The sequence below is a fragment of the Nycticebus coucang genome, chromosome 8 (genome assembly GCF_027406575.1).
Source record: "Nycticebus coucang isolate mNycCou1 chromosome 8, mNycCou1.pri, whole genome shotgun sequence".
Taxonomy (NCBI): domain Eukaryota; kingdom Metazoa; phylum Chordata; class Mammalia; order Primates; family Lorisidae; genus Nycticebus; species Nycticebus coucang.
Window position 1 is genome coordinate 98663111 of NC_069787.1, and position 27795 is coordinate 98690905.

At 51.3% G+C, this 27795-nt stretch overlaps 1 protein-coding gene across 1 annotated transcript; it reads right to left on the bottom strand.

The window, feature by feature from the left end:
• TKT (transketolase) lies at positions 1-27588 on the bottom strand. The gene is made up of 14 exons (XM_053599885.1): positions 27364-27588; positions 15501-15618; positions 14514-14627; positions 13702-13799; positions 10808-10999; positions 8762-8880; positions 6624-6817; positions 5825-5989; positions 3840-3996; positions 3588-3718; positions 2907-2990; positions 2667-2760; positions 1314-1436; positions 1-284 (listed from the first exon to the last, which is right to left on the bottom strand). The coding sequence occupies exons 1-14, from the start codon at positions 27468-27470 to the stop codon at positions 109-111; spliced, it is 1872 nt and encodes a 623-aa protein (XP_053455860.1). The 5' UTR covers positions 27471-27588; the 3' UTR covers positions 1-108.
• Between the last annotated feature and the right edge of the window lie 207 nt (positions 27589-27795).

The window sequence follows — 27795 nt, forward strand, 5'->3', positions numbered from 1 at the left end:
TTCATTTTTCTCAAAACATATATTTGCCACTCCTCTCAGTACATCTTTGAGCACCGTTATCAGAATTTCTTAGGAATGTGTAGACCCTCCCTACGTGTCATACTCTTTCTAGGCCTTGGCGACAAGGCCCCTCACAGCTTGTACAATGGCGTCCTTGTCAATACCAAACATCTTCAGCAGCTCAGCTGGCTTCCCGCTTCTTGGTACTTGGGTGACAGCCAGGCGGGTGACAGTGATGCCAGGCTCACCCACTACCGCGGTGGATACTGCCTCCCCAATGCCACCTGGGCAAAGGAAAGGAGATGAGTCAGAAGGTGAGGCCTTGGGATGAGTGGTGGGTGAGCCCAGCTCTCTGCCAGTCTGAGTTGATTCTCTTAGCCAAGGAAGGCAAAGGTTACGTGTACACCAGCCGTCCTACTTCCGTAGGCAGAGCAGGTATCACTAATCTGTCACAGTGCTGATTAGTGTTATAAGCCCAAATGTGGCCTCTACATGTGTTTTTTTTAACATCATCTTCCGCGCAGCCACCCTTCATAGACTAACATCTACATCTGACCCCAAAGTCTAAGCCCATCTCTGCCCCTGGCACCTCAAAGGAGGAGAGGGTGCTGTTACTTGTGGAGACTGCTTTGTGAAGGACTCATAAAGACAAGTTTGGCATGGTTTTCTGAGTTTGATTCTGCACAATAGCTTTAGTCTTTTTTTCTTTGGCCGGGGCTGGGCTTGAACCCACCACCTCCGGCATATGGGGCCAGTGCCCTACTCCTTTGAGCCACAGGCGTTGCCCAAAAGTAGGTTTTTTGTTTTGTTTTTTTTTAAGAGACAGAGTCTCACTTTGTCACCCTCGGTAGCGTGCCGTGGCATCACAACTCACAGCAACCTCAAACTCCTGGGCTTAAGCGATTCTCTTGCCTCAGCCTCCAGAGTAGCTGGGACTACAAGTGCCCACCACAACACCCGGCTATTTTTTTGTTGCAGTTTGCCCGGGGCCGGCGCCAGCGCCCTACTCGCTGAGCCACAGGCGCTGCCCATTAGCTTTAGTCTTAAATTACTTCAGGGGCAAGATCCACCTTTTCTACTCTTAGCAACAAGTTAGAATCCCTGCACAGAGCCCTGTCAGCAGCTGGGGGGTGGCTGGTCCCCAGGCCACACCTCAGTCTTACTAAAAGACCCAGTCCCAGCTGCTCCAAGGGACAGCTCTGCTCTGGGTCTTCTGGGCTACCCCCAACCCTGGGACTCAGATAAAGGAGTTATGTCCCGCCCCCAGGCTCACTGGCCCCTGCCCCCACCCCCTCGCCACAGGTCCCCATTACCCTCGTGATAGTGGTCCTCCACTGTGAGAATTCTGCCCTTGGTGGCACGGGCACTGTCAAGAATGAGTTTTCTGTCCAGGGGCTTGATGGTGAAGGGGTCCAGCACACGGATGTTGATCTTGTCTGTGAGGGGATGAGATACAGGAGATACAAATACAGGCTGAGGGGGATGGCTGGGCACTGTGGCCTTTGATGGGCCCTCCAGGTGAGGGCCTGGTGGGGGTGTCCCAGGCAGAACCAGCTGTCCCCTTGTTCCCACTGTTGAGCACATACTTACCAATTGCCTTGGCCAGCTATGTGGCCTGTGGACTGTCCAAGAATACTGAGTGGAATGTGTGGGCCCTGAGCACCCTTCCCTCATCCTCCCACAACATTTTTGAAGATAAAGAGGGAGCCAGAAGAATGACTCCAGGTGTCTGATGTGAGATAAAGCAAGGGCTGATGGGGTAGCTGGAGAAGCAGGCAGGAGGGTGTCAGAAGGCTGGGTGAGGACCCGGCAGAATGACCTTCTCAAAGGACAAACACAAACCTGCCATGCCCTGTTCACAGCCTGCCACCTCCACCTCCCATACCCCAGGGCGGGGTTCCCCTGGCCTCTCCAGCCCCGTCTTCCTCTGGCCCTCCCTTGCGCCATCCCCTCTCCAGTCTGCATTTTTCTTCCCTCCTTTCTCTGCTTATCAGTTCCTACTCACTCTGAGGTCAGTTCTCAAAGGAGGTCATCCCTGCCCTCTCCTTCATGGAGCTCAGCATGGCTGAAACCTGACACCTATTGTGTGATTCTATTGCACAAGAGGCTAACGCTGAGGTAGTAATAATAATAGTAATAACAGGCTCAGCGCCTGTAGCTCAGTGGCTAGGGTGCCAGCCACATATGCCAGAGCTGAAGGGTTTGAACCCAGCCTGGGCCTGCCAAACAACAATGACAACTACAACCAAAAAATAGCCAGGTGCTGTGGCAGGCGCCTGTAGGCCAAGCTACTTGGGAGGCTGAGGCAAGAGAATCGCTTAAGCCCAAGAGTTTGAGGTTGCAGTGAGCTGTGACGCCACAGCACTCTGCTGAGGGTGAGATAGTGAGACTCTGTCTCAAAAAACAGTAATAACTGGATGGCACCTGTGGCTCAAGGAGTAGGGCACCAGCCCCATATACCAGAGGTGGTGGGTTCAAAAACTGCAACAACAACAAAAAGAAAGAAGGAAAAAAAATAGTAATAACAAGTCACAATGATTTAACCCTTGGGATAACCCTTATAGGGCTATTATCATCATTTAATTAGATGAAATTCTTTCCCAAACCCAAGACCTAGTATGCAGTTGATGCTCAATTGGTAACATTTCAGGACCCTTTCTCCTCACCTTTCTTCAGCAGCTCAGCAGCAGCCAAGGCTTCATGCAGGGTCACTCCAGCCCCGATCACAGTCACCTGGTCATCCTTGCTCTTCAGGACCACCTGGGGGCGACACAGGGACAGTGAGGCTCAGGGCCTGGCAGCAGGGTGGGCCCTAATTACTGGAAGTGGGCCCCAATTACTGGAAGTTGCTGCAGGGAGGGTTCAGGCTCGCCGTGGGGTCTCTCTGGGCCATGAACTATACTGACCTTGGCTTGTCCAACCTGGAAATCCTCATTATTGTTATAGATGATGGCGTTTTCCGGGCGGCTGGTCCGGATGAAGCAGATACCCTGGGTCCAGAATAGATAAATTGAGAAATAGAGGGTACAGCACTTCCAGCCTCAGAGAGCAGTGTCTTTCTGGGGAAGCTCTCCCTTCCACACTGCCACACCCACCAGGTGTCTCAGTCACTGCATCTCAGCTCCTCCAGCAGGGAAAAGGGACTTGCTGGCCCCTCTGTAGCCCACACCTCCCTAAACACTTCCCCTGAGAGCTGCTCAGCGATCTGCAGGCCCAGACCAAAAGCAATTTTCTATCAGGTAGACTGGCCTCACGAGTGCACCGTGCAGAGAAATAGGAACTGGCAGGCAGTCTGGTCTAAGGCGTGCAGCTCTTCATCTGGACACTGAGGCTCAGCTTACTTTTTTCTTATCTTGAAGAACCCAACTTAGGAAGGATAAATATTGATAGGTGTCAACTGCTAGACTGGCTGAGACTACCAGGATTCTTGTGGGGAAAGAGTATGGCACTCAATTAGCACTGTCCCTCACACTTTTCCTGGTCTAACTTCTACACCAGGGGCAAGGCCAGCAAACACCGCTCTGCATTAGCGACAAACACTTCTGGCATCCTCTTCTGTCGCTCTAGGGAAGAGCCATAGGCCCCACCTTTGTATTAGCAGCTAGTTCCACTGCCTTCTCCGTCGCAACTCCATCACTTGGGTAAAAGACAGTTGACATGGGGACTGCCCGAAACATGGCCAGATCTTCCAGGGCCATCTGCGAGGGCCCGTCTTCCCCTGGGTGAGGGAAAGGACAGTCTGAAGTCAAAAATCCCCCATCCATATACTGGAATCCTGGCCCAACCCCTTCCCAGATCTCCTACTGTAAGAGTCAAGGGAGTTTTAGATGGAAACTCACCAATGGACACGCCACAGTGGGAGCCACAGAGGTTAACGTTACTCTCGGAGATGGCTGCCATGCGGATCTGGTCAAAGGCCCGTGTGAAGAAGGCTGCAAAAGTGCTGCAGAAGGGCACCGTCCTGCTGCGTGTGGCACAGCCCACAGCAATGCTCACCTGGCGGGGGGAGGCAGGGTCAGCAGAGGAGTAGCAGCTATTGGGTGGCCAGGGAGCCTATGATGGTCTCAAGGCCACCTCTTGAGGAATTGGGGGAGTGGGGGTGGGTATCTGTAATCCCAGTGTCTAATAATTCTCCTCTCCCATGCAAGTGATTTCTGTGCACCCACAGACTCTCTGTTTCTGATCACAAATCCCTCTGACTTGAAATAATCATTTCAAAATTTCTGTTTTTTTCTTTTCTCGAGACAGCATCTCACTGTTGGCCTGGGTAGAGGGCTGTGGTATCACAGCTCACAGCAACCTCAAACTCTTGGGCTCCAGCGATCCTCTGGCCTCAGCCTCCAGAGTAGCTGGGACTACAAGTGCCCGCCACAATGCCTAAGTTTTTCTATCTTTAGTAGAGATGGGGTTTCAGTCTTGCTCAGGCTGGTCCTGAAATCCTGAGCTCAGGTGATCCACCCGCCTTGTCTCCCAGAGTGCCAGGATTACAGGCGTGAGCCACTAAGCCTGGCTTCAAAATTTCTCTTACAATTATTTTCCTTTGGAACATTTTTTCCTAGCAACCAGCAAACCCCTTCTCAGAAGGCTAGAGTTTGAGCACAGACTGTCCACCGTCCTGGGTTCTGTTTTTTTTTTTTTTTTTTAGACAGATTCTCACTTTGTCACCCTGGGTAGAGTGCCGTGGCATCATAGCTCACAGCAACCTCAAACTCTTGGGCTCAAGGGATCCTCTTGCCTCAGCCTCCCAAGTAGCTGGAACTACAGGTGCTTGCCACAGCACCTGACTATTTTTATAGAAATGGGGTCTCACTGTTGCTTAGGCTGGTCTCTTAACTCCTGAGCTAAAGCAATCTACCTGCCTTAGCCTCCCAGAGTGCTTGGATTACAGGTGTGAGCCCCCGTGTTTGGCCCCTCTCAGGCTTCTGAACACTCCTTCCCATCCTCCTCAGCAGCCCCAGTGCCTCTGCAAAGACCAGTCCCCCACTCCTCTCCTGGATCTAGAGGTCACCTCATGCCTTCTAAGGCTTCGGGCCCAAAGCACTCACTCAAATGAGCACTAAGCACAATCTGGTTCCAAACCAGCTGCCTCTTAAGGATCTGAAATCTGCTATTGACAAGAGCCCTCCTTTCCCATCACCTAGGTTGTCCCCAGCCCCTGTGCCCTGCCAGTGTGGTCCACATTCTCTGCAAACCACAGACACAATCTTAGGTTCAATTGGAGGATGAACTATGGAGATGTGAGTGGCCTCCAGGAGAAAGCTCCCTGTCCCCAGGGGCCAGTATATTAGACTGAAGTTTCTAGGTCACAAGGAGGAGCTATTTTAAAAAACAGGATAAAAGCATTTCTTTATTTCACAACCCCAGATTGCAACAAAGGTCTGTTCCCCTAAAACTCTGTGCACGTCAGGAGCCCAGAGGCTGTAGATCTTGGCTGCTAAAGCCATCATAGTTCAGCCTCCTGGCTGTGCCCAACCTCTCTCTGTAAGCCCTTTACTCCCTTCCCCCAAGAGATCCCATTTACCACCACGCCTGGCCTACGTGCAGGTCCTCCCCTGTGTGTACCTGCAGTCCCACTTACCTCCCCATTTGCACACTTTGCCAGTACATTTGGGCCTGGGCATTAACTGTGGTTACTCAAGGTCAAGGGTTAATGCTGGGTCCTAGCTGATCTTGTGGTCTCCCTGGGCTGGCCCACAGCAGACAACTGGCACTGCCAATATAGCTGCTCAAAGGAGTGAGGGCGTTACTTTTGCCCTGGCATCCCTTAGGACTGGCCCTGCAGTTGTGGCTGGGCCTGTGCCTGTTAGCCCACCCCAGCACCTACCATGTTCTGCTCAGCAATGTAGCACTCAATGAAGCGGTCTGGGTGCTCCTTTTTAAAGATCTCTGAGAAAGTGGAATTCTTGGTGTCACCATCCAGGGCAACAATGCGGTCACTAGCATGTCCCAGCTTGGCCAGGGCCTGCCCATAGGCCTTGCGGGTGGCTATCTGTAGGGGAGAGAGTAGGAAGGCTGGGAATCCTGCCGAGGGCATGGGCATGGCTGTGGCCTAGAGCCCCGCCTGCCTCTGAGGCCATAGCTCAGGCCTCATAGAAAAGGATAAAAAGAGTGCAGAAACATTTAATTCTTATAAGGTTGCCCGCAGCCAAACTGTGAGACATATGAGCTCCAAGAGACATTCTAACAACCCCAGTTTCTGTACCTGCTATTAGAGAGGTCTTTGAACTTGCCCCATTTTGTGTGGGAACACAGGTCTGGGAGTCAGAGCCTGAAACAGGCTACATGGACAGGGTGTCTCCGGAGAGCACCCTGGAGTGGGATAGCTTTTCTTAGCCTTTGCTGGGCCTGAGCTCAGGCCAAGAGGAGTCTTGGGATTTGGTCTTGATCCTGCAGGTAGCATGCTGTGTGACTGTAGCAAGTCCCCTGCCCTCTCTGAGCCTCTGCAGGTAAATAATTTCAGAGCTGGCTATCTCCATGAGGAATAAACAGGAGCAATATCTCAGGGTTCCCCTCCCCTCCCTCTCCCAACCCTCTGGAGGAGACACGTTGGCCTCTGCCTTGGTGAACAAGAGAACTATGGCTGCCTCACCCCCAGTCTAGAAAGGCAAGGCCCCACTCTGTACCTTGTCCCCCACTTTATAGCTGGGTGGGGTGGGCATGCGGATATTGGTGATGTCCACTGAGGGGGCATCCTCCTGAGGGGGCGTTGCCAGGATCTTCTTTTTGCTCTGAATCTGGCTGTAGATTTCCTGGATGGTCTGATCAGCCATGTTTTTGGGGAGGGGTTTCCCATGCCAGGACTCCTTATCTTCTACCCCTGCAGGCACAGCATAGGAGGGCAGAGGAACGGGTAAGAAGGACGCTCCCAGAAGGCCAGTAACAGAGCAGTATCATTATACTGGCAGAGCCCAGCACCAGGTACCACAGGGTCAGAAAGGAGGTACGTAGTGAGCAGGAGCCCCACATGCCTGCCACCCAGTGAAACTGCCTGGTCCCCCAGGATGTCACAACAGTGTGAGAAGGTGAGGGAGAGTGTGGAGCAGATGTGTTTCTGGGGATGCAGCCTCCTGGGGTTGCACAGAGAAGGGTCTGCTATAGAAATCATAGACTAGATTTGTCGACTGAATTGAAAGGGACACTGGCCCTCACAAGGGGAAGCTGAGGCCTGGAACACAACAGGCGCTGCCAAGGTCACCTGATGTGTCTGTGAGAAGCAGAGTGGGGTCCATAAGCATCCAGGCATGCCCACCCATGGCACCTTGCTGTGTGGGGACCAGTGAGGCTGATATCCCTCTTCTCTGAGGTTACCTCAGATGTCATTGTAGCCTGGGCAAAGCCAGGGACAGACCGACCCTCCCAAGCAGTACTCCGCAGCCCCACAGACTACCAGGAGTCCCCTAGAAGATGCAAGGTTTCCAGAGTCTGCTGGTAGTTAACACTGCGGGGTCTGTGCCAGGCAGCAGCACTGATACCATGACAATGACCTCTCCATCCCAGAGTGCTCTCCTGGAGGTCTGCCCTCTCCCAGTAGGCTCCCAGCACCTCCCTCATCTTTCAGAGTATCTTCATGTTCCCAGGTTCACACAGAAAGGGGGAGCCATGACCCCCAGGAAGGCAGGTGGATAGCCAGAGGCATTTGCCCAAGAAGCATACCCAGGGCCCCATAATGCCACAGACTTTTTCTGTTCTGGAACTTTTTCTGTTCCCATTTCCTCATCTTTATAATGGGCATTAGGCAGGTGTGGTGATGCACACCTATAGTCCCAGCCACTGGGGAGGTTGAGGTGAGACCTTAAGCAATCCAGGAGTTTGTGGTTGCTGTGATGATGCCATAGCACTCTAGCCCAGGAAAAAGAGTAAGACTTTGTCTCCAAAATATAAAAAATAAGAAAAATAAAATAAAATAGGTTGGGGTCATCCCAGACCCAGGGGCCTGGAACCCATACCCGGGTACTAGGGGTGACTAATGCCTCCATCACTCTCAGGCATGGTGCAAGAGCCACTTCCCAAAGCCTCCAAGGCTCTCAGCCACATAGGCCTCTGCTGTGCACCATTCCACTGCTTGAGGAGTACCTCACTCACCCGCCAGGGGAGAGCCCAGATCATTCCAGGTTCTGCCAGGGCTCTGCTGGCCCTTTAGCTCTGGGCAGGCAAGGACTCACTGCAAATTGGCAGCCAGGGCAGGGGTGCAGGAGGCTGTCTCACTCTGCCATCTGGCCTTATAATCCTAGCATTCTGGGAGGCGAAGGCAGGAGGATTGCTTGAGCTCAGGGGTTAGAGACCAGCTTGAGAAAGAGCAAAACCCCTTCTCTGCTTGTGGCGGGAGCCTGTACTTCACGTATTTGGGTTAGAAGGCTGAGGCAGGAGGATTGCTTGAGCCCGGGAGTTTGGAGCTGCTGGGCACTAGGCCGATGCCATGGCACTCTAGCCAGGGCGACTGAGACTCTATCTCAAAACAAAACAAAACAATTAAACATCTTATCCACAGGCTGTGCCCAAGGCCCTCCTTTCCTCTCCTGCCTATACAACCCCTCAGCAGAGGCCAGATCAACCTAAGTTCAAATCCTGACTCAGCCACAGGGACCACTGAGTCACCTCAGGGAGCATAGCATCTCCTGTTCCCCTTCTCTGGAGCCCAGTATACCCCAAGGACTGATGCTTCCCCAGACCCAAGGGGCTCAGAGCTATGCAGAACCCTACTCCCACATCAGTCCCCAGGCCCCAGGGGTGGACATGGGGAGGGAGGTTCATGCATACAGACCTGTAATCCCTCGGCCCTTGAAGGTCTTGGCAATGATTGCTGTCGGCTGGTGCTTGGCCTGGCCAAAGGCCTTGCATAGCTCCTCCACGCTGTGTCCGTCAACGATGATTGCATGCCAGCTGGGGATAGGGGGCAGGGTGAGGGGAATGTCCAGGCACCAGAGTGGCCTGAGGAGCTTCCCAGGGAAAGGTCTAGCTTGGTAACCCCGTGGCTGCAACCTGAGCTAGAGGGGCTAGAAAGCCTAAAATACTCCAGTTTCCAATGTGGGTTTTTTCTTTCCTTTTTCACGTTATTTTGCTTCCTTTTGTTTGCCTTTGAACAGATTTTCCTTCTCTTCCCTAAGTAATTCAAAGCTTAGTTCATTTATTGTTTCTTTCATTCTTGATCTGTTCATTTCCTATTGAAAGCTGCTTTGGGGAGAATGTACCAGGTTTGGAATCTGTCTGCTATTAGATTCTTGATGAATTTTTGTGGCCTAATTTTTATTTGGGGAGCACATTTGATCACTCCATAGATACGGATGTAAGAACACTGGTAACTTTTATAAAACAAAGCAGCCTGTCAAACAAATTAGGAAAGAGTTGGGGCAGGGCAACCTTTCTCTTTAAGCAATCCTTTTTGGGACTCTTTTTGGCATAAAATTGGTAATAAAACTAGCAGCTAAAAGTACAGAGTGCTTACTCTATGCAGACACTTTGCAGAGCCCATTACATGTATTAACCCATGTAAACCTCACAACCCCATTTCATAGACAAGTAAACTGAGACACTGAAGTAAATTGCCCAAAGTCACAAAGAAAGTCAGTGGTAAAGCCGGGACTTAGGAATCTGGCTTTAGGGTCCCAACATTATGGATACAGGTCTCAGGGGCAGTGTTAGGGTTATACTCAAGGTCTCCAAACTGATGTGGCCTTGGGGTGGCTCTTGAGGCACCCTGTGGCTCAGTTTCCTCATTCATCTGTTGGAGAGACTATTTCCTCCCTTCACAAGGTCAGTCTTTAGGAAACACAGACCTCAGTCTGCTGAGCGACTACACAAGGCAATATCCAAGTCCCTGTCAGTTTAGGGCAGTCACAGGTGTGGGTTCATTTACAAAGGGCCTCAGGCCTTGGAGACCTGGCCTGAGGCCCCAAAACCCTACACAGCCCTGTCCAGAATGCCACACCCCACAGCCTCCTCAACCAGTGCTGAGCCCTCACTACAGGGCGGCTCATGTTTGGGGCTGGAGATGGAGACATTGAGATGAGGGCCCCTCTGGCTGACACCATGCAGATCAATCTCCCTGCTTTGTAACATCTGACCCTAAATTCACAGTTATTTAAGGCCCAAGGGAGAAGCCCGGAAACCCTCACTTCTCTAGGAGCCTGTTCCTCCACCCAGGCTGGCTGGGGCTGGGCAAGGGAAGTGGCCTCCAAACTAATATACAAGCCTCTCCATAGCTACTTGTCCTTTAGTGTCACTGGGTGAGTGCTGTCCACATCTGTGCACCCTCCTCCCTTAAGAACAAAGTGAGGCTAGTAAGATAACATCACATGTGTTCCCCAAATTAAAACTGGGCCTCAGCCTACAAATCCAGGTAGTGGCCTGAGCCATGAAGTCCAAATGCCCAAAGTTTGGAATTTTTAGTTGAAATGCTAAGAAGGGGGGCGGCGCCTATGGCTTAGTGAGTAGGGAGCTGGCCTCATATACTGAGGGTGGCGGGTTCGAACCTGGCCCCAGACAAACTGCAACAACAGAAAAAAAAAAATAGCCGGGTGCTGTGGCAGGCGCCTATAGTCCCAGATACGCGGGAGGCTCAGATAAGAGAATCACCTAAGCCTAGGATTTGGAGGTTGCTGTGAGCTGTGATGCCACAGCAATCTACTGAGGGTGACGAAGTGAGACGCTGTCTGGAAAAAAAAAAAGAAAGAAAAAGAAATGCTAAGAAGGGAGACCTTTAAATGGGGCTTGACTGCCCAGCTTCAGCTCCTCCAAAGGTCCTGTAAAGGTTCACTCAAGGACGACTCTCCATGCTGTGATCATGCTCAGGCCGAACCCTCGCACATACCCAAAGGCCTCACAGCGCTTCTGGTAGACATCCAGCTGGTGCTGCAGGGGGGCTGGGTCGCTCTGGCCCAGGCGGTTGATGTCAAGAATGGCGACAAGGTTGTCCAGCTTATAGATGCTGGCGAAGGCCATGGCCTCCCACACGGAGCCCTCCGACAACTCCCCATCTCCCAGCATGCAGTAGACTCGGTAGCTGTAGATAGAGGGTGGGTCAGAGGTTGGTCAGCCCCACCCCCAGGAGTCTGCTTTCCAGGTAAAGAAGCAGCCACACAGATGTGCAGAATAGACAACATTTACATGGAAGGGGGCAAAAGCAGATCAGGTCCCCACTGCCCACCCAAATGCACAGGCCATGAGGAAAATGGCAGGGAGGGAAGCTGCTGGGAGGTCCAGAAAGGAGTACTGCCTGTTAAGAAACAAGAGGTCTAAGAACAGGGATCTGGCCAATAAGATCCAGAAGGATGGGGCTGTAAGAGCAAGAGCAAAGTGAGGACCAGTGCAGGACAGGCCTGAGCTACCTGCTCTAGGGGACAGATGCTCCTATGAACCAGGTAGTGGCTCAGGAACTTGTTGGGTGGGCTGGTGGGAAGGGAAAGCTGGGGAGGAGCTGGGCTGGCAGGCTGTGTGCTGGAGCAAGAGGCCTCAGACGGAGGAGTGAACTCTACCCAGGGCCCCTGAGGACTGGTGAGTCACAGGAAGGGCTCTCCCCAAGGCTCCAAGGCTGGGGAGCTCCCAGGGCCCTTCTCCTCCCCTCAGCAAAGGCAGCGAAAAAGGGTAAAAAGAGCCCTGAACTCAGGAGAATTACCAGCAAACAACCTTTCCTAGCCCATAGGAGAGCGAGTGAAGGGGTGAGACTGGAGGCAGGGAGACTAGTCCAGAATAGAGGAAGAAGCTGGGCAGGACACAAGCGCAGTCTGCCCATAGCCCAGACAGCCTACTCCTGCTGTGGAGGCACACACAGGCTGAGGGACCGCAGGACCGAGGGAACTCCTTTACCCTGCCCACTATCCAGCTATGTGGCCCTAGAGAACAAGGCTGGTGCTTGGGTGGGCTCAGGGGAGACCACAGCCACCTCCCTGCTGCTGCAGAAAAAAAGCTGTGGACCCAGCTACAGGGCCAAGACAAGGGAGCAGGGAGAAGAACACAGGACAGACAACCCAAGACACCAGCATGACTCAGCACATCTGCAGGCCACTGGGCTGGGGAGGGATCCCTGAGTCCCCCCATGGCCTTTACCAGGCCAGGCCACCAGTTCTATGGCCAGAAGGACAAGGCCTCGGGCCCCAGACTTTTCTGAAACTGGGTCCTGTCCCCAGATTTGTCTACTCTCTCTGCTACAGGGTACAAAGGGGCCCAGAGATCCTGGAGGGGCTCTAGTCTGGCAGAGCAGCTCCTGGAAGAAGCTACCCTGGTAGGGCTGAGCTGGAGAGGCCGAGAGGGAACCCCAGGAAGGGGTTCCAGAGAAGCAGACTGGCTGCCATCTCAGGCCCACACCCGCTCCTGTGGAAATCAGGCTGGGGCTAAGAGTGGAGCCATCACATAGCTTTTGGGCTTCAAGGTCAGGGACAAGGCTGGCACTATGGCCCTATGGGGCCAACAGTCTCAGGTCCTATGGGAGATGGTGGGAAAGAGGACAGGGTTGTGAACAGGAAAGGGGACCCACAGAAGCTGGGGGTTACCCTGATACTCTGCATTGCCTGAGCTGTTAGATTCAGGGGTGGAGGCTACAAGTGTCCATAGTCATAAACTAACATGCAGAGGGGACTCTAACAGAAGGTCAATGTTTGTCACAGAATTGTCAGAAACCCACCTCATGTGTCCAACAATAGAAGACTGGCAAAACGGATTATAGCATATCCATAAAAAAGAACATTACTCAATCATTAAAAGCAGCTCTCAGTTAACATCATGAGAAAATACTCCTGACACAATGTTTAGTTTTTTTTAAGAAGCAGAATATAAAGTTATAGGAACACTAGAATTATACATTTTTATGGGAGTTTTTTCTCCCCATAACATGGAGGATTTAAATTGGGATTGGGGGGTGTTAAGAATAAGGGAAACATTCCTTTTTCATACCCATTTGGTATTTTTCAAGCAGATGGGATGGCAGGGAGAAACTAACTAAAGAGCCGTATCTGTTCTATCAGGATGCTACCTCTGGGCCTGGCCAATCCTGATAATCCCTTGATGCCCTGGCCCCTCTCCCACAGGTATATAGTCTGAGGGCCTCGGTTTCAGCCAACCCTGGCCCTAAGCCACCTTGGCCCCTGGGAACCCAGCTCAACTCCTCCCTACGCTGACTTGTTCTATTATGTTGGGGTCAGGAAATGACCCTTCATAGGGAATTATTTCAAGCAACTGTAGGGAATAATTAACTCACATCTCTGGCTCTATGCCAAATAAAATGTTCTTAAGAATACATCCCATTCTTTGTGATTCCCTCTCCTAACAGTGAATCACTTCTGGGTGTAGCTGAGCCTGCCCCAAAGCTCAGGCCAGGACTGAAAGCACCGCCGTTCTGTCAGGTGACACTGGCCTGCGGGGATCTGGGAGGGGTTGTGAGGCTTCTGGGAGAGCCAGTCCTAGGGAAGGCCCTGCACTTCTAACCTCAGGGGGACCTCACCCTCTACAGGTTCAATCTCTCAAATTCACTTCTTCCTTGCTGAGAGCAGGAGGCTCACAGGCACCCCTGAACCCTCCATGACATTCAACCTTCCTTTCCCAAGATGAAGGAAGGCAAATTGCCCAGGCCTGGGCTGCTGGTGACTAGTCAGATGCGGGTGGGTGTCCTTCCAAGAACTCTGGGGTTGAGGTATCTGGGTGGAGTAAGGCTGAGCCACGGAGGACCACTCCCCAAACTGCTGAGGGTGGGGTAAGAGATAGGGGTGTTACCTGGCTTTGTCGAAGTATTTGCCTGTATAGGCCATCCCACAAGCGGCCCCGAGTCCCTGGCCCAGGGAGCCAGTAGCCACGTCTGTGAAAGCTTGTTTCTGTCATAACAGAGGGCCACAGTTAATCACAGGGGACAGGAAAGGATCCTGCTCTCACCAGGAGAGTCAGAGCAGCCATACTCCCACCCAGAAGGTCCTAACCCAGGGAGCCCTCCACTAGGATGTGACTCCATTCAAGTAATTACAGGTGTGCTCATATCCCAGCCCTGCCCTTGAGAGAGCTGTGTAGCCTCAGGCTAGGAAGTGAACCCCTCTGATCTTTAGCTTCCACACCACCCACCTCATAAAGTGGCTGAGAGGAAAAATTCATGACAAAATTGACATAAAATGTTTGGCCCTAGTGGGTACCCAGACCATGGTGACAACTTTTGTGGTAACCCATGAAATCCAAACATTTGCATAGTGCCAGATGACAGCACAAGGCACAAATCAGATCTCTTCCCTGGGGTGTCACCAGCATCCTGCTGCTACTCTGATACTCCACAGTGAACTCTGTTCCTCAGCTGGATTTAGCTCAGGGAGCTCACTGGGGAAGAGAAGCTTAGGGAGAGGCCCTCCCCAAGGCCAAACCAGAGAACCCTTGCTGGGTATTCAAAAGGCCCTGGGGAGAATCCAAGGTACCCCAAAACACCACTTCATTTCCTTCCTTACCCCAACACCCTCCTCTGCCTTTCAATACCTTCATCTTCCCAGTGTGCACCCCCTGCTTCCTCTCCCACATGCCTGGGGAACAGGAAGTGGAGGCTTGCTTACCGGGACAGGATGCCCATCCAAGTCGGAGCTGATCTTCCTTAGGTTCAGCAGCTCTGCCTCGGGTAGGAAGCCCGCTTCAGCCCAGACTGCGTACAGGATGGGAGCTGCGTGGCCCTGCCAGGAGATGGGCGGCAAGGGGCCGGTCAGATTGGGGTGTGTGTGTGTTATTTGGGGCTATTCCCACTGCATACTGAACCCTGGGGCCTGGCTGAGCCAGCCAGTCAGGGTATCCATTTCAGAGGAGGAAGCAAACGAAGGCTACTGCTCTCTTTCATCCCTCTCCAGCTTCTTGGTTTTCAGCCCAAAGTTCCCACAGCCAAGGCTGGGCAGGCACTAAAACAGGTGCAGGTGGACACAGCTGTGAGGCTGGATGAAGCCAAAACCCCAGCAGGCAGCCGGCCACACTAATCACTGGACTTGGACAGACTTCTAAACTCTAAAGCCTGCCCCAAGAGACTAGAGGCCTCAGAGGCAGGCAGGCCTGGGTACAGTTGGAGTTTAGGACTCTGGCTGTGATTCTCACCCGGCTGGGCTGGGACAGGGCATCCCACCCAGAACCCCACAGTGGTGCAGCCCGACTTCTGACGGGAGCACACCATGGCCTCAGGATTGCTGGGACAACACCGAGGACATGGGCAGAAAGCCACACCACCACAACCCAGTCCTAGATCCTAGTCCTGCCTGTCAGCATCTGACAGGTCGTTTCCATTGTTCCCTACTCCATTCCTGTGGGTTAAGGCCTTGTTACTACCCCATAGAAAAGGGACCCATTAATTCAGTCCTGTATTCCTTAACTAGCTGGATCAGCCCAGAGAAGGACAGAGGGAAGGGCTCGTATGGGCAGGTGGAGGAGGCACCTGGGAAGGATGGGCCATAGCTAGGCTTAGATTGGAGATAAGACTCCTACAAGACCATGCACCATTCCAAGACCCACAGGACACCAGCCCCAGGCAGAGGGTGAATGGCTGTGGGCAGCTGGGCGCTTACCTTAGAGAGCACGAAGCGGTCATTGTGAGGGTTCCGGGGGTCCTGGGACTTATAGCGCATGGTGTGGAAGAAGAGGACAGCCATGATCTCTGCGGCGCTGCAGCAGGACGTGGGGTGGCTGTGGCCCAGGAGAGAAGAGGCACACATGAATTGTGGCCTGGACCCAGGTAGTCACACAGCCTGGCTTGCAGAGAGCCATGTGCTCCTCTTCCCAGGAGGGTACACAGGGGCTCAGGAGGTCACTGCTAGCTGCTTGGGAAATGGGCCAGCTAGTGGGTACCAGGGGCTGTCACACCTTCCAAAGGACACCAGCCCAAACCCTCAGAATCATGGCAACTAAACAATCCCAGGGCTGGACTAGACTAAGAGGGAAGGAGGGTCCAGGAGAGACCAAGCATAGAATACTCAGCCCAAGGTCTACCCATCCATGGCTGGGGGCAGCTTCCCACCTCATACCTCATGGCTCCTAGCAGAAGTCTAAAGACTCAGCAACCATGGAACAATGGCACCCCTAAGACTGACCAATGAGCCATATCCCAGGACTCTGCACACCTGAGAGGGGCACCCTGCCCTCCCAGTCCCAGGGGTACTGGTCCTCTGAAATCATGAGGCAGGGATAAGGGACTAAGGCTCATAGTCACCACAAATTCCTCAAAGGCCTTGACATATAAATTTGGTAGCCTGAAAAACAGGGCTTTATCACTGGGCTAGGAGGCTGGGGCAAGATAATCACTTGAGTTTGAGGTTGCTGTGAGCTATGATGCCACAGCACTCTACTGAGGGTGCTCAATAAAAAGAAAAAAATTAACGTATCACTGGGCTACTTGGCAGCTTTATGACTGGGCATTTTGAGGGCTGGGGTAGCAACTTTTGTACAGAATTTTAAAAGCAAAATATAGTCTCATCTTCTATAATGGCTACAATCATGGGAAAATAAAAACTCCTTCTGCCTATGGACAAGGGCTGAGGTGGGGCCAACGAAAGCAAGAACCTGCCCTCCCAGCCCTGTGGTGAGAGGGTCAAGGATGCCCCCTTTATTAGCCTCTAATTTTATTTTATTTATTTTTTTACCTTTTTTTTTTGAGACAGAGTCTCAAGCTGTCACCCTGGGTAGAGTGCTGTGGCATCACAGCTCACAGCAACCTCTCACTCCTGGGCTTAAGTGATTCTCTTGCCTCAGCTTCCCCGGTAGCTGGGACTACAGGCGTCCGCCACAAAGCCCGGCTTTTTTTTTTAGTTGTAGTTGTCATTGTTGTTTGGCAGGCCCGGGCTGGATTCAAACCTGCACGCTCTGTTGTATGTGGCTGGTGCCTTAGCTGCTTGAGCTACAGGCGCTGAGCCTAGCCTCTAATTTTAATCACTGAATGGCTGCTGAGCAAAGGAATTAACAGAGAATGCAAGGATTACACCTTCAAAATGAGACTTGTCAGGTCTCTAGAGACCACTTGATGAATCCAGCCCCTGCCCAAGAATCAGGCTAGAGGCTAGGCTTCCTGCTGGGGATGCTGCAAGTCCTGGTCAGCCCGGACACCCACTGGTTCACAGTTTTGTTAAGATGAGCCGCAGGGCATGTACCTCCCAGCCTTCCCCACATGCAGCTCAGCTTAGCCCTCTCACACTGCTCTTTGAGGTCCTTCACACTAAAACATGCCCTATGCCAAAGCCGAGGGCACATGCAACATCTAAAGTTCACGCCAGCCTCCCTCCTCCCGTCCACCTGGAGCCCCGACTGGGTTACGGGTAAGTCACTCTCCTTGCAGCCACATTAGTAGAGAAATCCAGAGAACTGTCCATGCTTATGTTTAGTACCCACATTCCCGCACACAATCATCTTATACTTAACCATTTCTATGAACTCCTGGTCAGGGGGAAAAGACACTACACCTGAAAGAGGGAGTTGAAGACATGTGAACGAGAAACCCTTTCCTGCCTGGCAGGGGCCCTAATCCCTCACTCCGGTGCCAGCTTCAAATGGAAGATACCCTAATCAACATCAGTCAGGCTGACTGCTTACCCTTTCCACCTCTAGGGACAGCCCCGTTCCTGAGGAACCCAGTTTCAAAGTCACAGCTCTTTATGAGGAAGCCTTGGTGGGAGAAGAGTGTGGGTGGATACTGAGCCAAAGTGTCCTGAGCAGAAAGGAAGAAGGCAGAGGCTCCACCTGCCCTGCCCACCCTGAGACCCCAGGGTGAAATGGTGTGGCACAAGCACCTTCTGCCATATACTGGAGGCAAGCCCAGGCTCAGACTGAATGGATGTGGAGGGAGAACACCACCACCAGTTGAAAAGCAGAAACAACAGTGGATGTTAAGCCTTCCTTGCTAGGCTCCTGGGGGTGAGCTTGCAGCAGCTTATTCCCTTGAAAGCTTGCGTCAGCCAGCTGCTGGCACTGTCTTCACATCTACCAAGTAAACACAAACTAAGGGGTCCTTAGGAGCCAGGTGTCCTCCCACACTCTCCAGGGCTCAGAGCTCTCCCTCTGTACAATGTCCAGGGTGGGGATGCAGCCAGTCTGCCTGACTGGAGCAAGCTCTTCATCTCCCTGGGCCTCAGCTTCTCCACTTTGTGTAGGAACATCTGGAGGACTTAGTGAGACAATGCAGGCAAAGTCCCTAGGTCACCACTAGCTTCCACGGGGAACAGCTTACCAAACCTCAGTGTTTCCAACTCTTCTCCTACAGACTGGGACCATGACCCCCAGCCCTATCCCTGGCCATAGGCAGGCAAGAGGTAGGAAGTACGTGAGGGCAGAGGTGAGGACCTGAAAACTGTAAAGCACTGAGCACAGCAGACTGTCACTTTTTATTTATTTTTTTTGAGACAGAGCCTCAAGCTGTCGCCCTGAGTAGAGTGCTGTGGCATCACAGCTCACAGCAACCTCCAACTCCTGGGCTCAAGCGATTCTCTTGCCTCCGCCTCCCAAGTAGCTGGGAATATAGGTGCCCACCACAACGCCCGGTTATTTTTTGGTTACAGCCCTCATTGGTGTTTGGCAGGCCCAGGCTGTATTCAAACCCACCAGCTCAGGTGGATGTGGCTGGCTCCTTAGCCGCTTGAGCCATAGGTGCCAAGCCAGCAGACAGTTACTTTTTAAGATAAACCTACTACAGGGTCTTTGGGGCCAAAAGCACGAATCTGTGGCCTCCAGCCTGAGCTTTTCCTGCAATTCCCACTTGCCTGGGCAGGTCAACTTTAGATGGAAGCCCCATCCTGTGGTGTGTATGACACATCTATGGATGAAAACTGGGAGAAATGGGGGTGGGCTGCTGGGTACTTGCCACACTACCATCATAACTGACTGAGGCAGGTGGGGGCTATAAGGAGACTTGTCCAAAAACCCTACCTGGGCCTAAACAGTCCACTTACAATCCCAATTAGTTCAATCTAAAATATGGTCTAGAGAGCTTAGAGCTAGGCCCAGATGAAGTTTCTCAACATCCACCTCCACACTCCCACAAACACAGTCCTTCCAGATGTCCCCTGGCCGTCCTGGCCGTCCCTTTGGCACTTTACCTGCTCACAGGTTTCTGTACAGGAAAAGCCCAGAGAAGCTCCCTCACTTCTGGCTGGGCTCTTGCAAGACAAAAGACATCAGCTTCCATTCACAAAATGGCCCCTCTCCCACCATCCATAGGATGGGCACAATTCATCTAAGGAGTCACGAGGCTTCTCCGTGAACAAACAAACCAGGGAGGCCAAGCACACTTACAACAGCCTCACTAAGACAATGCTTAATAAGTACAAAAGAAATAACAGAAAGAATCTGTTACAGAGAAGGAATAAGTACTTGAAGAAAGTAAAAAAAAAAAAAAACCACAAAAGTTGAAAATCAATAGCTAAGATACCACTTTAAATTTTTTAAAAAATATATAGTGAATTTAAAGGCAGTAGAGAAAGAATGGCTGCAATCAAGGCATAGTCCAGAAAAGGCGGTAGGGGAGAAGATGGTTAAGAAAAAAAATTTAAGAAATAGGAAGCAAATACCACGTATACAACATGAATCAAAGCAAAGAGCTAGTTCTTTAAAAAAAAAAAAAGAAAATTTTAGCTAACTTCTGGGCAAGGCAGGATCAAGAGAAAGAGAAGGAAAATATCAGAAATAAAAGTTGAGTCTTGGATGGCACCTGTGGCTCAGTGAGTAGGGCGCCAGCCCCATATACTGAGGGTGGTGGGTTTGAATCTGACCCGGCCAAACTGCAACAAAAAATAGCCGGCGTTGTGGCAGGCAACTGTAGTCCCAGCTACTCGGGAGGCTGAGGCAAGAGAATTGCCTAAACCCAAGAGCGACAAGGTGAGACTCTGTCTCAAATAAAGAAAAAAAAAGTCAAGTCTTAAGTACAGATGATAAAATACTCTGAATGACCCAATGCAAATAAATTTGAAAACAGGAAAACAGCAAGCAAGAAGAATTTATCAACACTAACTTGAGAAGAAATAGAAAACCTGAGTAACCCTTCAACCATTCAAAATAAACCAGATCAGCAGGTGAGGATGCACATTTCCTAACACCCAACAACTTCTGTACAGCAAAATGCACACACATGTTCTATGCAAACTGTAAGAAACAGAGGTGTGCCTGCAATGCTTGCAAAGGCAAGACCTGGAAGCCACCCAGGTGACTCTCAATAGACTAATAGGAATATATTTATACAATGGGATACTACTATAGAGTGGTGAGAATGAGTAAGCTATTCCTCATAGGTCCAACATCAATATTATCTCACAAATTTAAAACATGAAAAAAAGCACAGTGGCAGCTGGGTGTGGTGACTTATATCTGTAATCCTAGTACTCTGGGAGGCTGAGGTGGGTGGATCACTTGAGCTGAGGAATTCCGAGGCCAGCCTGAGCCAGAGTGAGGCCCCATCTGTAGGAAAGTTAGCTGAGCTGGGTGCAGTGGGTCATGCTTGCAATCCTAGCACTCTGGGAGGCTGAGTAGGGTGGATTGACTGAGCTTACGAGTTCAAGACCAGCCTGTGCCAGAGAGACCCCATCTCTAAAAATAACTGGGCATTGTAGCAGGCGCCTGTAGCCCAGCTACATGGGAGGCAAGAGAATTGCTTGAGCCCAAGAGTTTTTAAGGTTGTTGTGAGCTGTGATGCCACAGCCCCCTACCAAGGGCAAGAAAGTGAGACTGTCTCAAAAAAGAAAAAAATTAGCTGAATGGTGTGGTAAGTGCCTGTAGTCCCAACCACTTTGGAGGCTGAAGCAGAAGGATCACTTAGACCTAGGAGTTTGAGGTTGCTGTGAGGTAGGCTGATGCCATCGCACTCTAGCCTGGCACCTTACCTCCCTGTCCAAATAAATAAGGCTTGGCACCTGTGGCTCAAGCGGCTAAGGCGCCAGCTACATACACCTGAGCTGGTGGGTTCAAATCCCGCCAAACAATGATGGCTGCAACCAAAAACTAGCCAGGCATTGTGGCAGGCACCTGTAGTCCCAGCTACTTGGGAGGCAGAGGTAGGAGACTTGCTTGAGCCCAGGAGTTGGAGGTTGCTGTGAGCTGTGATGCCCCAGCACTCTACCCAGGGCGACACCTTGAGGCTCTGTCTCAAAAAAAAAAAAAAAATGAAATAAAGTACAGTGCAGAAGGATCTGCACAAAGTCATATTGTTTACGAATACATACAAATGTTACTTGTATACATTATAAGGAGAACAATGGACTACCAAAGAAATCAGAATATAGTTGTTTTGGGGGAAAGGAAGATGAGGAGGAGAAACACATAGGAGTTTTGAAGTATCACAATGCCTTAATGTTCTTAAGCTTGGGATTAGCTTTATAAAACAGGCTTATTATTATTATTATTATTTTTTGAGACAGAGTCTCACTTGGTCACCCTTGGTAGAATGCCGTGGCATCTTAGCTCACAGCAACCTCAAACTCTTGGGTTCAAGTGATCCTCTTGCCTCAGCCTCCCAAGTGGCTGGGATTACAAACACCTACCACAATGTCCTGCTATTTTTAGAGAAGGGGGTCTCATTCTTGCTCAGGCTGGTCTCAAACTCATGAGCTTAGGCAATCCACCCTCCTCAGCCTCCCAGAGTGCTAGGATTATAGGCATGAGCCACTGCATCCGGCTCAGCTAACTTTTCTAGGCCTAGGTCTAGAAAACCAGCCAAGGCCTCCCAAGTGCTGGGATTATAGGCATGAGCCACTGCATCTGGCCTAGATTCATTATTTTTGACATAGGTATATGTGTATTATTTATTTTCTTTCTGCATATATTTCTTTAAAAACACACACACACACACTCTAGGGGCCAGATGTGGTGGCTCATGCCTAGAACCCTAGCACTCTGGGAGGCGTAGCACTCTTGAGATAAGCCTGAAAAAGGACGAGACAACAGTCACCACTAAAAATAGAAAAAATTATCCAGGCATGATGGTGGGCACCTCACCTTGGGAGGCTGAGACAGGAGGACAGCTTGAGCCCAAGGGTTGAGGTTGCAGTGAGCTATGATCATGCCATTGTACTCTTTCCTGGGGCGAGAGTGAAACTATCTCAAAAAAAGAAAAAAAAAAAATCTCAGGAGAGAATCCTAGGATGGAAGGGACCACCAGAAGCAGATTTTGTTCTTCCTGTTCCCTGAGCTATCCAAGTCAGCTCCAGCCTAGAAAGAACCTGACTCCAGACCTCAGGTTGTTTCTTCCGATCTTTGCCATGTCACCTCTGAGAAGCCCTCCAGACCACCAAGTAAAATAGCTTTTCTTCCCCTCACTCACACCCGCCACCACCTGATACTATGTGCTTATTGCCTCACTATACTGTAGTACAAGCTCCACGAAGACAGAGGCTTTGAGCCCTTTCACTGTGGTTGTTTCAGGCCTACACAGTGAATGCACAAACGAATAATGTATCCTGACTTTATTATCTTGGGGCTGTGACCTCCGAGCCTCAATTTCCTCACTATAAAATAGAGATAAAAACAAAACCTGACCGAATAAAGTAGTATATGTGTAAACAGAGGCTCAGTGCATGGAAATCAGCAATTGTTCTCTACATGTTAGTTTAAGTCTTATCTCCTTCTCATTTTGATGGGACCACTAAGGTCCAAAGAAGGGAAGTGACTTGCCCAAGGTCACACAGCTTACCAGCAACAGGGCTAGGACAAAATGCTAAGAAAAACTGGTGAATGGGTAAAAAAATTCTATGGAATATTCAGCCATAAAAAGGAATGATTCATGCTACAACATAGATAACCCTCTAAACATTAAGAAAAATGAAGGGCGGCACCTGTGGCTCAGTCGGTAAGGCGCCGGCCCCATATACCGAGGGCAGCGGGTTCAAACCCAGCCCCGGCTGAACTGCAACCAAAAAATAGCCGGGCATTGTGGCGGGCACCTGTAGTCCCAGCTACTCGGGAGGCTGAGGCAAGAGAATCGCTTAAGCCCAGGAGTTGGAGGTTGCTGTGAGCTGTTGATGCCATGGCACGCTACCGAGGGCCATAAAGTGAGACTCTGTCTCTATAAAAAAAAAAGAAAAAAAAAAACAAAAAACAATAAGACAATGAAGCCAGGCCCCAAAGACTTCATTCTGTATAATCCATTTATATAAAATGTCTGGTAGAGTTAAATTTACAGAGACAGGAAAGTAGATTAATAGTTGCCTGGGGCTGGGGTAAAAGACTGCAAATGGGCAGGAGAAATCTTTTAGAAGTAATGAAATGTCCTAAAATTGGATGTGGTGAACTCACTAAAATCCAGTGTAACTCATTGTAAATTCATTAAACATCACTACATTGCATACTTAAAATGTTATATATAAATTATACCTTAAAGCTATCAAAGGTTTGTTTCTGAAAGTTGGAAAAAGGTGCTGCACTTCCAGTAGATCAAGTTCTCAGGCACCCACACTTTCCCTTCTAGCTATGCAGTCTTTAGAGTGCAAATGACTTCTGAGCAAGGCCCATCTGCTGGCAGAATCACCCCAACTCCCACCAAATCCACCCTACTCTGAACACCACCCTGCCCCACCATGCCTGGCCACTGAGGACAAGCACAGTATCTGCCTAAGGACCCAGCTCTGTGCAGGTCCTTGACCTCAGGGAGCATCAAGGCATTCAGAGCAGATATCCATGATCTGCAGCAGCAGGGAAGTTTCTGATTTTATGGTACCAGGATATAGTGACAACAGGCCTTACTATATAGGCTAAGTTGAGGGGTCAAAGCTGAGACAGGGGTCAGAGTTCAGTTGGAGTTCATAGGAAGCCACAAGATTGTCTCAGTCAGATCCTAACCAGGGGGCTGTACTTCATTCCCAGTTTTAGAAACACTGACCATCAGCCCTGCTGAGTTCAGAGGTCATTCTAGCAAAGAACTAAGTTACTCCAGGACAGCAGGGTGTTTTCATAATGTTGGAAATGCTGCTGCTGCTGGGGCAATCTCAGGCTTCACTCTTGCTTCAGTAAGGGCCCGGCTGGGGCAGGAGCCACAGGTCCCCAAGGATGTCCAAAAGGAGAAGCAGGCCCAGGGAACTGAAGAGACCCCCTAAGCACTCAGCCAAATCATCCCCGAATGCCAGAGATGGGTAGCAGGGAAGGGATCCCAGCTACTTTAAAACCACATAGAGCACCAGGATGTAAAACCAACAGCCACAGGTGGTGGGACCCTAGAGCCTGCTTGCTCTCTCTCTAGGCCCATTCCTAAAAGATTCTGTTTGAAACACCTAGGTGGGGAAATTGAGGCCCTGGGATGGGAAGGCCCTTTCTGACAGGGGCAGAGCCACATCTCCTTGAGTCTGCCAGCCAGGTCTGGCCAGATATGGCCTTCCCCAAAGCTGAAGATCAGAGGCCCTGGTGGACTTACTGAAAGCACAAACCACCCTCCCTTTGAATCAAGCATGTGATAATGTCCTCAGATGACACTTAGAATTGTTTGGATAATGACACAGTTTACTAGCCCTACCAAGTGAGAACTGAGAAATCTTTACCACCATCCTCAGCATCCAGGCCACTTCTGCCAAGGTCATTGGGGTTTCATTTTTCAAGTTTAGATGAACTAGACCCTTGCCGCAGTTGCCTCAGCATGTGTAAGGAGATGACCCTAGAGAAGCTCTGGCCAGTGTGGGTGCTGCCTCAACAAAGAGCCCTCTGTGAAGGCTCTGTCCCTCCACCTCTAGGCCTAGCTCCCCTGACAAAGGCCAAGCCTCCTGACTTCCCAGGGCCTGATGAGGATCACTGCGCACAGAAATCAGGACTTCACTCAATCTTAAAACCAAGAGTCTGGGCCCTCTCTGATAGAACCCTGAGTCCTATCCCAGCAGGTGGCCAACAGAGATCGGACCAAAGTCTTCCTTTACCAGCAGGACTATGAGCTCCCCCAGGAAAGGGGACCATCTGTGACAGAATGTCAGCTTCAGCTGTGACTACAGCTCCAACCAGGCCAATGCCTCAGGACTGAGCCTTCACTTGATAGAACTTGCCCACTGCAGTGAGAGAATAGTGGGCCTTAAAAGAAACATCAGGGAAACCAGATGTCTCAAGTCTTGATTTTTTTTTTTTTTTGTATACACAGTCTTGGTTCACATCTTTCAAAATTTCTCTTGTGACACGGGTTGCGTAGCAATGTTACTTCATTCTGAAAAATAAGTCTTCTCTAAGTATTTCTTCTTTGCATCTTTTGGAGGCTCGCACTGTATCACATACATCCTTTTTCCTTTGAGTCCAGTGAGTCCCACCACCACCCCCCACCACCCCACCCACCCCACCCCGATTCGTTAACATTATAACATTTCTGTTACATTTATAAACACAGTGTAACTCTTCAGTGGCTACTTATTGTATCTTTGTCATATATAGTATCTTTCTGGGTGGAAATCAGATTTTACCTAATGAAGACCCAGGAAACCCACTTGACACTTCACCTTTTTGGAGCTCCCTGTAGCTATAAATGTTAGTTCATTTCTCTCCAAGTGCCTTTTGAACAAATACCTGCCATGGCTGCACTTATCCCTCCATTCTCCAGCCTGGTGCTGCTCACCTGTCCAAGAAGTATTCCAGATAACGTGAGCCCCATAGGACAGTAGTGAACAGCCTCTGATTACCAGCTTGGGCAAGTAAAGTAACACACTAGCTTCAGTGTTCCCATCTATCTAATGTGTGAATATAATACAATCTGTTTCATAAGGCTGCTGTATCACAACATAAATATCTACTTGGCTGCCCGGGGACCTTGTAAGTATTTGCAAGTCTTATCTAGCCCTTAAGATGCTCAGAGGGGAAATTGCTGTGTCTTTCCAGCTAGACCTCGGGCCTCCTGAAGTGGCCAAGGGAAGTAGACTCAATATTAAAACGGGCAACATAAACGATGCAAACCCATTACATGTCAGGCTGGGGGAGGGGGCACCAACGTAAGCCAGGTCCTGGACAGGGGATACCCCACTCAAAGGGTAAGACTGATGCAAACCCAGCAGAGATAACAGGTCCAAAGTGGGCAAGGGCGTGGGTGAAAGGGAAATGGCTTGTGAGAGAGGTCTAATCCCTTCCAAGAACAGGGTGTCTTACAGGTACAAAGCACGAACGCATATCCATCCTGAAGGGCAAAAAAGAATTACTTGTCAATAATATATATAATATAATATATCCTGTATGAAATTGGTCAGAAGCCGAGACCTTGTCTTTGTTCTAAACACACAACTTTGGTAGGGTTTTTGTAAATCACCCTCCACCCAGCTCTCAATATCTTTTCATGAACCAGCTCCACCCAGCTCTCAATATCTTTTCATGAACCAGCACATTACTGGTACTGTGACCTCATACCAGCCTCCAAATGGAGCCCTGGATGGAATCTTTGAAACCACCTACTGTGGTAGGCACCGTTACTGTCCCCAGTGTACAGATGGGAAACTGGCTCTGGAGCAATTCACTGGCTGACCCTCCCAATTACCCTACTGGACACCTCCAGAAGCATGCAAGGTGGCCCTTACTAATTATAACTGTCCCTGCTACTTGCCACCTTCAGATGAGGCGCCTTGGGATCAACAATAATTTTCTTCCACCCAGGCCAGAGGGTAGTGGTGGCCGGCCTTGCCCCAGGACTTCATTCTCTACTGCCGCGGCCCTGGAACTCGGTCCTCTGTTCACTTAGCCTTCCAAGTCTCCTTCCCCTCAGGTCAGGTCTTAGACCCCTCCCCCTCTTACACTGGGTGCAAGGGTTCCGCATCCACAAGCCACCTTTTTCCCCCTCCCCCACCGCCACTGCCTCTGGCCTCTGAGCATTCCCCTGCTCCAAACCTGGACCAAATCCAAGGGTTGCAGAAGTGTGGATGGGGGTGCGTGGAGCATAATTTAAAGTGGGGAGAAGGCCGAGCCCCAAGTCTCCTGCAAGATGGGGGAGGGGGTTGGGACCAAATTCCACCTGTCTCTGTAACCCTGGGTAACTGACTTCGGAAACTCAGAGCCTCAGTTTCCCCACCTGGAAGGCGGAGCGTTACCGCTGGCGCCCACACCAGGTTGTGGAGAGGTTGAAGAGGGCCGAACGTGCAGAGCGCACTGCAAAGGGCCATGTTCTCAGGAAGAGCAATAATGGTGGCTTTTCCGGCATGGCCGGAGAGAGGCTTTGCGTTCACGAGCCCCCTCCCCCGAGCCACCGGGAAGTGGGAGTCCAAGGGGCTGCTGAGCCGGCCGGAGGCCCACGCGGCCCGGCCCCGGGAAGCCGAGCGGAGGGTGCGCCGCGCGGCGGTAGGCGCCTCTGGGGCCCTGCAGAGCGCACGTCTCCGCCACATGACCGCGCCTTCGGCCACCTCCCTCGTGATGGCACCATGCAGCACGACCCGGAGCCGACGGGCCCGCTGCCACTGCGGTCTCTGTAAATGGCTCCCACGTTGCTTGAGCCCCGCTGCCTTCGCCCGGCACCGCACTCACCCCGAGCCCGCAGCCGTGGTGGCCTGGATGGAGCTGATGCGCAGGCGGTTGGCCGTGTCCTTCAGGGCCTGTAACTTCTGCTGATCAGGCTTGTGGTAGCCCTCCATGGCGCGGCCGGGTGAGGACGAGGACGCGGACCAAGACACTTACAGGCGGCGGCAGGAGCTCCAGCAGCGACTGGCGGCGGCCGAGGTTGGGCGCCGCGCGGGGGCGCGTTAAGACTCTACGGGACCCGCCCTTGGGGGAGGGGCGGGGCAAGAGGGGCGGGGCTCTGGATCACCCCAGGGCGCCCAGCGGGCGCGCGCCCCGCCCCGCCCCCGGCCAGCATGCCGGAGCCAGCGCCGGAGGCTGTCCACGCGCCGAAGCTCCCTGCCCCTGCGCCTCTGCGGGGCAGCTGGGGCTGCCCGGCTCTCGGGGGTCAGGCTGCACTGT